This window comes from Lactuca saligna, chromosome 7 (genome assembly GCF_052625555.1).
Source record: "Lactuca saligna cultivar CGN05327 chromosome 7, ASM5262555v1, whole genome shotgun sequence".
Lineage (NCBI taxonomy): Eukaryota > Viridiplantae > Streptophyta > Magnoliopsida > Asterales > Asteraceae > Lactuca > Lactuca saligna.
The window spans coordinates 133,201,379-133,212,808 of NC_136423.1; the positions used below are offsets into that span (position 1 = coordinate 133,201,379).

An 11,430-nucleotide genomic window follows, 5' to 3' on the forward strand; every position below is an offset into this window, starting at 1 on the left:
CAACTTTCTTTTCCTCTTCTAAATCCAGAGCTATTCGCTTTAATCAACCCTGTAAACACAACACTTGCACTTGCAACATTCTACTTTTAAACCTATCAATCTAGCAAATTTTTCAAAGAATATAATTTGTAATTTTTTAATATGGAAAGTGGATTTCTATTTCTTGAATACAAGATGTTACAAATCAAGAAACTTACATGGACTGATGACCACCCGTTTCCTGTATCATCTTATTTTGCCAAAGCAACATATTTCACATATAATTAAAACTGATTTTAATCAAATTTGTATTATAAAAATATTAATCTTATTTTGATAACTAAAACAGATGGACTCATCGCTACTAGGTAATGACCTTCTCTTTTTTCCCTGATTACCCTAAATTAAAGATCATTTTTTTGGATTGTTGTGGGATCTTGAGCTTGAGCTCCCTTCATTGACTGAATCAATAAGTAATAAGGTATCCACCATGGCAGGTGGTGGTTCTTGCATGTTACTTGACTTAATAGGTGAAGAAGAATCAAATCCATTAGATTGAGATTGTCCCATTTTGTCATTTGGATGTTCTGATTGGAGACTTTTCTTTCCATTAGATTTGATTAACTGATTCTTGATGTTGTGACCTTGATCTTGTGTAGAAGAAGAACTCATCTTGACTCCATTGATGTCAAGGAAGCGATTCTCCCATGGATGAACATCCATCCATCTTTCCAACCAGTTCCATCCCCAATTTGTTCTATTCGGTTCAAATCCAGATACAGCTGTCACTTGTTGTTGTTTTGATCCTGCTTACCACTGCATTATTTACAAGGGTATTTTGGTAATTTTAGTCGAAAAAGAAATGATATTATTATTATTATTATTATTATTGTTATTATTATTATTATTATTATTGTTATTATTATTATTATTATTATTATTATTTTTATTATTATTATTATTATTATTATTATTATTGTTATTATTATTATTATTATTAACCTGTGGAGCAAGAGCATATGCCATGGCTGTTTCACGTTTAGCAGCTGCCTCTTGTCTCTTGATTAACTTTGCTTGAATTTGTTTAACAAATCAAACACTATCACACCACCCTCACAAGAGCCTGTAGCCTCACCAATCCTTTTAAAGCTCGTAGGGCCCGCCTAGCCTAAACATATATTATTATAACGAATATAACTCCAACAAGGTTGATGCATGATGGATGTATTTTACTATTAATTATGAGTAGATAAATGGATAGAGGTTTATTATTAAGTACCAAACTTCCTCGAAAAGCTGGTTGGATTCGTATAGCTGCCCATTCTTGTCTAGTTTGGAAATTGGTTTGAGATGAATTTTGTATTTGAAGTGAAGTGGAAGGAGAGTCATCAATAACATCTTCAACCAGTTCAGCAGGATTCTGGTGGAATTTGTTCTGAAATCATTAAAAAATTCATATCAGATCTTAACTGTAATCATTAAAAGATTCATTAAAAAATACCCCTTATCATTAGAAATGTTGTATAATTATTATACCTTGAGAGTATAATCTGTGACCACACTAGCTTCTTTTCCTGCTGTTGCAGCAGCCTATATAACAAAACAACAATCATAAGATTTTGATAATATTCATGATAATATTCAGAAACTTGTTATTTACCTTCATGTAAATATCGATGTCAGAATTAGGCTTAATATTTGCATCTTTTTCTCTTCTTGACAACTCTGCCAACATCTCTGTAATTCATATGATAAAACGTTATTAACCATTCTTGAAATATGATTTATTTTTAAATAGTGTAACACGATGGAAAATGAAGTCATGAAACTAACCATAATGTGATCAAACTCCTAGGTTAAGGTAGTAATGTGGGCCAAAGTCAAAGACCTTGGAATTGTTTCATTTGGAAAATAATTAAAGGCATTCATCCTTCAGTCGTAAGCCATTTCAAAGCCAGGGGCTTTGTAATAATTGCTTCATGGACTTCTTGACCGATTCCCACGAGGTGATCTGGCAGATTATCACAAAGCACATTAGCTACAAAAAATGAAACTTAAAACATGAATTTTATTTCATGGGTTGAAAACATAACAAGAAAAGGAAATAAGAACATATATACCTCCTCCTATTGTTTCTCCTTCTGAAAGGACATTTACTGAATGCCCAATCAACATTCACATTCTGAGTCAGCAGCTCACCTCCATCCATTGCAGCTATAGCTTTCTTTGCTTCCTCAAAGCTTTCATACTCAATCAGTGCATACCCCTGATGCAGTATAAAGCCAAATTACAACTTTGCCACTTCCATACTTTATACATCAAGAAAACACAACTTACTACACAATAATATCACAATACGTTGACAAAACCAGTTCTGCAATCCATATTTAGATGCAAGTTCTTAATCTCACCAAACTCCCCAAATGTGTTTTGTAAGTCGTCTTCTTGGGCTTCTTCATGTACCCCAGTAACCAGAATAATCCACCCCTCAATTGCTGTAGATATTCGTAGATTTATTATAAACAAGATAAAAAGGGTTGCCAAATTGCCTCATAGACTCAATACCAACTTACTAAATGATCCTTTTACCCTCAAATAACAGAAAAAACAACAACAAAAAAAGCCGCAAATCTTTTCAGCATAAATCGTAAAATCTATGAATCAAAATAAATGGTACCTGAACTTGATCAGCGTTGATTAAAAGGTCCAGCTAAAGCAAGCTCTTCGATAAGTTTCAACAACTCCAGCTGTAATTTTGGAGTAAAGAGCAACAATGAACGAATGAGGACCTTCAAAGCACCAACATTCTATATCCGCTCAATCAGCCCTTTATCTCTCTGGAAACTATGAAGTGTTGTTAGGAGAAGAGAAAACCCAGTGGCTTCACCAAATACTCTATGAGCAGAACTATTAGCTCCTAAAACCCTCCATAAAGCTCCAAAAACATCACATTTTGCATCATATTGAACGTGATATTGAGATCCCAAAGAACTGGTAACCATCCCACTCTTTGATACTTCAACCAGCTGGTCACTTCCTCTGAATGAACCTAATTAATATAAAACTTTTGGTAAATAAGAAACTTGACAAAAGATTAAACGTTGGAAAAGTATGCAAAGATTTAGATTTAAATTTAGCCAGCATGTGAAGAATCTTCAATGATTAAACATGATATGACACGAAGGACACCTGGACGATGGATATCGAAGACCAAAAATGGTAGAGCAGTAGTTACACCATTTGCAGCTCGGAATGTTACTTGATTCCTGCTTTCTTCAGTAAATAGAACAAACAATTCCAAGAAGTTGAGATCGTGCCTTCTGCTACAAAAAGAGAGAGGTTTCCAGAACCAAAACACAATGATGGAGAAGATGCAGCAGATGCAGGTGCTGTTGTGGTGCGATGTTCGAACGGTGAAGTCCGAGAGAAAACACAAATTGTGATGGGTAGCTATCGTTGTTGGTGATGTCCGATTCATCAAAAGCCCTAGTTCTTCGATCAATGGTCTATATTGTGAAATAAGATATTACCATTGCAAATGCGTTATGTTTGATTAGGGTTTGCACAAAGAAGGAAGTGAAAGTCGATCATAGAGGAAGGGGTTTGCAGAGAGAAGGGAGAGAATGAAGTCGATCTGGCAGGTGTAGAGAGTATAGAGGAAGAGGAAGCGGGTGTTCGCAATTTTGGTGGATTTCATTTTCCCCTTACGAGAGTCCCAGAAACGCGCATTTAGTAAAAGTTATAAAGTGACATTTGTAGAGGACACGCTCTTTATGAGAGGTGCCCTCTGTGTTTTTATTTATTTTTTATTAGACAGTAATTTTAGGGCGCGCAAAAATACGTGTCCTCTATCCTTATAATTTTGGAAGGCTGACATTATTTTTAAGGGCACACAAAAATACGAATCGTAAATCAGCGAGTGTAATTGTTTGCACGTTATTAAAGGGTATTTTTCTTTTAGTGCGTCTACATCAATTCGACCATATTCCCATGTTGCATCTTCCCCCTCACTCAACCATACACCGCTCCAAATCCCGTCCTTTCTTTATCAACCTCTGGAATCGAAATGTCACTCAATAAAAGTCGAAACTACCTCAACAGCTATACACATGACACTTATCTTATCAAACCCATTTCTTCTTTACACCTTCTCCAACTCCAATCCCAACTCCATTGATGACACATTCCATTTCAGCGCCGCTAATACCCGGTGTCGCCAATAAAGGCGTCGCTGCTAATGCCACCATTTCTTGTAGTGAACTCCCGTTCAATCATGTAATTAGTTTGCTTCTTAACAACACATGTTTTATAGCTCGAGCATGACTTATGTTATTTATTTTGTGCTTACAAAGAAAAAAAATTCATTGAATTGTACACAAAATAAAATTTTATCAACATTTAAGCAAACCCGATCCAACCCGATGCCAACGGCACGGGTAATTCCTGCAAGTTCTGTATTGTCGGCTAGATATATTAGACCTTTGCGGCGGAAGGTGATATTGTATCATGATTCCGAAAATTAGAAAGGAAAACAGATATTTTATTAGGATTTTTGTGGTGCATAATTGATATATATCGTGGTGTAGTAATATTCGACAAATGCAAGTTGATCTCAGTCAAACATGATATCATCTATCAATAATTTCGTCTTTAATGATAAGAATACACAATTATATTTCTTTTTCATAATATTTACCGTTTGTGTGAACCAAACACATACACGTTGTACGTAGTAAATGTCTAGATACATTGACATCTTATTTTAAGTCAATACCAACTAAAGTTTGCAATACCTTTTATGACAATATTAATAACTACTAGAAGTCTAGAATTGAAATATTGACTTCACTTTCTCAAGAGAACCTCGGTAACTAATTTATCAAAGTTGAGATAAGACGACCCCTCAATAGCAACTGCTTCTTCCGCTTTTTTTTTCCATTCCAAAGCCTTAGATTTCATCATTTTCCCTTTCTTCCCATCCATCATCTCCCTCACCTGAGCTTCCACCTCCTCTCTCTTCACATTGCAATCAATTTCCATTCCAATCCCCCACTCTACACAACTATAACGACAATTCGTTTGTTGCTCTGCAAAAAACGGCCAACAAATCACTGGAACACCGCTGCTAATACTCTCAATAGTCGAGTTCCATCCACTGTGTGTCAGGAATGCGCCGATTGCTGGATGCTTCAAAGCCTTCATTATATAGAGAAATTAATGAAATATTTAATGACGGATTTAAATTTATACGTGATATGGTAAGCATATTCCAACAAGGTTAAATGACTTAATGCGTGCTTAAATGATGCTTCTTGACTATTTAACAACTTTGTATATGGTTTGGTTTTATTACTCAGTGATTAGAAAGAATAAACATCACCTGTTCTTGAGGGCACCAACTAGTCACCATGCCTCTCTCTTTGGTCTCGTCAACAAACTCTGGTGGCATCATGGCCTCACTGCCTCCGAAAATGTCGGGCCTTGTAATCCACAAGAAATCTTTCTTGCTATTCGCCAGTCCCCACCCAAACTCGATGAGCTGTTCTTTTGTCATGACTGTAATGCTTCCAAAGTTAACGTAAACAACTGAACCAGGGTCTTTGGTGTCAAGCCAACTGATGCAGCTCTCATCTTCCTTCCAGAGGTTGGAGCCAATGTGTTTGACCTGGTCATTTTCAATATGTTGTTGCATCAAGTGTAGTGGGCCTATGGTGAAGGTTCTTGGATTTAAGGCAATTAAAGGGTTAAGACTATCTTGTTCTAAAGCGTCGAAAGTGTTTAGCACGACACCCGAGCCTCTAGGGATAGCTGCAGCTTCCGTTATGAAATAGTTTAACATGGTGTCGTTTATGTCTGTGGTTCGAATGAAACTGGGGAAATCCTTTAATTGGATGTTATTCATTCCAGGGATCCAATCTACGCTTGTCTCCAAATACCCATTTGTTACCTCGCTCATATCTGTATCATTTCAATAGTTACTTTTCATGAGTATCTATATGTTGAAAGGTAAAACTAATTTATTTGTCGGAAAATAAATAACTTTTATACAAACTTAATAAAATGGTAACTGTGTATATAAAGAGATTAGAAAAATGCATGCAAATTATATATATATATATATATATATATATATATATATATATATATATATATATATATATATGGTACGGTTCCGATGAGAACTCAAAAAATAGTGCGGACTACGAGAAAAATTCTTCACCATCTATTTTGTCAAGAGTACAAAATATCAAACTCATTACTTGGTTGTAGTCTGTTTCTAGAGAATTAAAATTTAAGAAATTTTATATTTTTAGATTTATTTTCAAAAAAAAATTTATTACGGAAAAAAAATAGCTCATCATATTTCAACACGTGTGGTAGATAAGGACAAGCAAACAAGTCACTCACTTGTGTCATTTGATGATATGCATCTACAAATTGCTATTTACCTTTCTACCCTTGACAATTTTTTTTTGAAAAAGATCTACCCTTAACACTTACAATTGCTATTTACCTTTCTACCCTTGACAATTCTTTCTGAAAAAGATCTACCCTTGACACTTACAAAACTTCTCTCCTCTGTTTTATGATATCTACAAAAATGGACCCTCGATTTTTAATACTTATTTATTTTGGAAAAAAATTCTCAACCATCTAATTTCATCAATAAGCAGCTAAGATTTGTCCTCATAGTCCTCATTAACTTTTGAGTCCTCAGGCGATCCTAACTCTCTCTCTCTCTCTCTCTCTCTTTCTTTCTCTCTCTCTTTCTCTCCATATATATATATATATATATATATATATATATATATATATATATATATATATATATATATATATAGTAAGTTTCATTGGGATTCCGAAAAAAATAGTATTCAACCTCACCTATATAATTCTTATTTTCCGCTTTAATGCTCTAACCTACTGGTAGTTGCGGGGTATGCCTGTTCTTAAATGATTATATGATAAAGAGGTATAATCATATATAAGAATGTATATTTATACATATACGCCTAGTTATAAATAATTATACATGTATGTCTATTTACATATTGAGTGATCATATATGATAATTGTGGTTGGTGATAGAAAAAGTGGTGGTGGAAGAGGTGGCGGTGGCATAGGTGATGGAGGTAGCAATAGAGGGTTTGGTTGGTGGCATAGATGGTGGTGCTGGTGGTGGTGGTGGTGATAGTGGCGGAAAAGGAATGGGCAGCGCTGAATAATCTTTTATAATTATAAATTTCACGCCGCACCCATACGTCGGATTTCTAGAACGGCAGATGAGAAATGTATATTTTTATAAATTTCACCATTATTTTCATCTTACATAATTTTTTATTTTCAATTATAATATATATAGTCTGGTAGGTGTTCAGTAGAAAGATGTGATGGAAGAGGAAAATAATAATGAAATTTCAAAAATCTTAAAAGTTAATAAAGTTAGTGGTAGAATTTTAAGAATATTATAATGCATATATGATATAAAACGATATATTATGGTCGGTTGAATACCTAAGGTTATATACCTTTAAGCGTATATTCATTTTTCCGTATAGGGGACGGGTCATTTGCGATTAAAAAAAAAGATTTGAGATTCAACCTTAGTCACATATTTCTCATTTGCCACTCTAACGATCGAGCGTACTGGCTGCAACAAAGGATGCCTAATCTTAAATGATTATATGGCAAAGAGGTGTAATCATATGTGATTATACATGTTTATAAGTATATGCATAATCATAAATGATTATACAGATACGTATGTTCACAGATTGAATAATCATATATGATTATGATACTTGATAGTAGAAGAGATGGTGGTGGCAGACGTGACGGTGATATAAGTGATGGAGGTGGTAGTTGTGGGGTCGGCTGGTGTCAGAGGTGATGGTAGTGGTGGTGGTGGTGGTGGCGGTTGTGGTGTAGGAGATGGTGGCGGAGGAGAAAGAAACTGACGACTTTATATAATCTTTTATGATTATAGCAAGTCTGTCATTTTGGTATGCAGGATGGTTAGAGCGGTTGATGTCAAATATAAGGTTGAGGTTGAATTTCAAGATCTCTATTTTTTTAGTCTCAAAAAATCTACTTTTATATATATATATATATATATATATATATATATATATATATATATATATATATATATATATATATATATATAAGCTGGTGTTACAAAAAAAAATTATAATTATAACCAAATAATTTGTAGTCTAATGGTATCAAGTGTTGTCCTTTCTTCTTAAAATTAAAGGTTTAAGTCTCGTCTAGAACATATATGATATTAAGAATAGTTTAGTAAGAGTATGATACATATATTGTTCCAAAAAAAATAATAGAAAATTAAAAAAAAGATTATAAAACAAATTTAAAAAGAAGATATGTGTCCTAAAGACACATATAAGAAGAATTAATTAATAACAAATATTATTATAATTAAATATAAATACATTAATTAATTATGAGGAATATTAACATAATTAAATTTGAAATGCATTAATAATCTCGATAATAAATATATTTTGCATTTAATTATAGTAATATTTTTCATAATTAATAATTTTTATACTTGTTTAGGTCAGTATTAGAAAATCTCTTAAAATTATTATACATAATAGGGAGAATTTCATATATGCCCCTCTTAAACCTCAAAATATCATATTTACCCAGCTTAATTTCTTAATATCATATTTACCCTTTATAAACCTTCAAAATATCATATTTGCCCAAATCCTTTTTTATAATGTTTTTAATATTTTATAATCATTTTTTATAACTTAAAATTACTATAATAATTAAAAATTTTAACGATATTATCCTTACATCTATGATAAACTTCTAAATTGTTGAAATGTAATCCTCTTGACAAACAAAAATGTTCATCTTCAATATTCTCTATGGAATGTATATTTTGATTGTGTAGATTTTTTTTTGTTGATTATATTGTAGATGAAAGATATTTTAGATATTACCATTGATATTTTGATGTTTAAAAAGTGCATATACGATATTTTGATACTTAAGAATGGCATATATGATATTATGATGTTTAAAAAGGACATATATGATATTTTGAAATTTTATGAAGGGTAAATATGATATTTAGAAATTTTATGAAGGATAAATATGATATTTAAAAATTAAGTTTGATAAATATGATATTTTGATGTTTAAGAAGGACATATATGAAATTCTCCGTATATAAGAAGACGAAAAATAAAACAAATGACATCGCTGTATAGGCATTATTAGGTTGTCTGCTTTGATAAAGTTATGCATATTTGATTGGATATCCTATGTTCTAATGATCAAATAGAAAAAGTTATATTACAAAATAATAAAATAATATCATCGTCAAAGATAAAACAAAATTCAAACATTTCACTGGAAAAGGCCAACGATCAAAGCGACATAAATATGGTTTTGGCAACACGGAACTCTAGAAAGCAAGAACAAGGACAGTAATTTCACCTTTGAGGGGAGTATAACCCCTTTCAACAAGATCACAATAGTGAGTGTAAGCTAAAACTCCGCAAGCACTCGGCGTCCAGAATAATACTTCTGGCAACCCAAACTTTTGGGCAGCTTTAAGTGTAAAGCTCATGCAACCATCGGATATTATACAGGTCGGAGGTGGCACGTCAGACTCGTCGCCACCTTTAAGCCTACTGATCAGCTCACAGAAAGGTTCGAAACTATGCTTAGGAACAGATTCACAGAGGGCCGGGATGGACTGGGTGGCTTCGACATCAGAGGGTGGAAGACCATCGGGGATGGAGTAGAAACGAAAATCGGGCAGACCATCAAGGGAGGAAGAACCTCGGGATCTGAGCAGGCGCTTATAGTTGTAGTGGGTGTTGACGAAGGAAATATGGAAGCCCTTAAAGTGAAGGAGCTTGGCAAGTTTCATCATAGGGTTGATGTGGCCTTGTGCTGGATACGGGATGCATATGGCATGTGGCTTCTCCATTTCTGCTATGGAACCAATCTGCTGCAGTATTTATTTATGTGTCTTGAGGGAGAAAGCAAACTAAAGGTGGTCGTATTTATAGGAGAGGAAGTGCATAAATGGAAGGTTAGCTTAATTACTACTTGGACCAAATTCTATTCGGCACGTGATATCTTATATTTTTCGGAAACGCGAAACTATTAACCCGAAGTCTCACTGCAACATTTCAATGGTGATCCCGAGTTCGAGATTCTTTAGTAGGCAAACTCCGCCCTCAAGTGGAGTAGCAGGAATAACTTCTCACATATAAGACATAATTACAAGCAACAAATTTAAGACTTTTAAATAATTTAACTTCTCACGTCAGACCTACATATGAAACCCGGTGCATCAACCTGGCTATGTTCCACATCCGTTGCATGTGATTTCTTATATATATGTCCAATGAACATTTAGCATGTTTCACTTTATTGCAAATTTCTTTTAATTATTTGTAGAATAACTTATAGTTTTAGTTCTTGTGGTTTATATCAATGTACATTTTTAAATTTTTAACATTTCTCGTTTCATGTGGTTAGCAAAAGTTGCATATGTGGTCCTAAAAACTAATTCCATGAAATCTTATCAGATAAATGTATTACATAAAATTAAACTTATACCCCTCATTCTTTTCCTCAATTTTTTTTTTTGGCAATACTGTGATGATTTAGGGCCAATTTTGCAAATTAGTGGAAACAACACATAGAACTCTCTCTCTCACTCACTCACTCTCTCTCTCTCTCTCTCTCTCTCTCTCTATATATATATATATATATATATATATATATATATATATATATATATATACTATAATATGGATGGTAAGTATTACGTGGATGTAGGAATAAATGTGGACCTAAAGTTTAAAATTACATATTCTAATAGAATACATATTTTGATTGCATACAAATTCTCATAAAATACATATTCTCATTAAATGAACATTTTGAAGGATAACAAAATTTGAATCATGAGTTGAAGAATAACAACATTCTTAAAGAATAATCATCTATTATTAACATTATTGAAGATTCTAAGGTCAAAAAAATAAATAAATAAACAATTTTTATTGTCGCGTTCTATAATAATACAATGTTATTTTTTGAGTTTTTGTCACATTATATTAGAATACAAGCTTTATAGTAAGTCATTCTTGAAAAAATCTTCATTGTATAAGAATACAATGTCATTAATGAAAGAATCTTCATTTTCATTCTTGTTCATGTTGTTATATTTTGACGTTTTGGTGTGATGAATATCAGTTGTCATGAAATTGTCTCTTAATTTCCATCCACCATTGTTGTTCTAAACAACTTTGCTACATTCTGAGTGGTCCTAAAACAAAACACATACAAATATAAGAAATCATTTCAGAAAAATATGACTCCAAGAATGCATTCATTACAAATATAAGAAGACATTTCGAAAATTCCAAAAAGAAATTCCAAAAATACCCCTAC

At 33.0% G+C, this 11,430-nt stretch overlaps 2 protein-coding genes and 1 pseudogene across 2 annotated transcripts; all 3 read right to left on the reverse strand.

The window, feature by feature from the left end:
• Positions 1-279: 279 nt before the first annotated feature.
• Positions 280-1,714, reverse strand: LOC145007244 (protein IQ-DOMAIN 5-like; annotated as a pseudogene).
• A 242-nt stretch (positions 1,715-1,956) lies between these two features.
• LOC145007245 (RNA-binding protein Y14A-like) lies at positions 1,957-4,226 on the reverse strand. Its single transcript, XM_078966216.1, has 5 exons — positions 4,127-4,226; positions 2,825-3,028; positions 2,338-2,474; positions 2,100-2,245; positions 1,957-1,990 (listed from the first exon to the last, which is right to left on the reverse strand). The coding sequence occupies exons 1-5, from the start codon at positions 4,224-4,226 to the stop codon at positions 1,957-1,959; spliced, it is 621 nt and encodes a 206-aa protein (XP_078822342.1).
• Positions 4,227-4,591: 365 nt separating this feature from the next.
• On the reverse strand, positions 4,592-10,248 carry LOC145004446 (UDP-glycosyltransferase 85A8-like). Its single transcript, XM_078963368.1, has 3 exons — positions 9,454-10,248; positions 5,360-5,937; positions 4,592-5,175 (listed from the first exon to the last, which is right to left on the reverse strand). The coding sequence occupies exons 1-3, from the start codon at positions 9,950-9,952 to the stop codon at positions 4,825-4,827; spliced, it is 1,428 nt and encodes a 475-aa protein (XP_078819494.1). The 5' UTR covers positions 9,953-10,248; the 3' UTR covers positions 4,592-4,824.
• Positions 10,249-11,430: the final 1,182 nt, after the last annotated feature.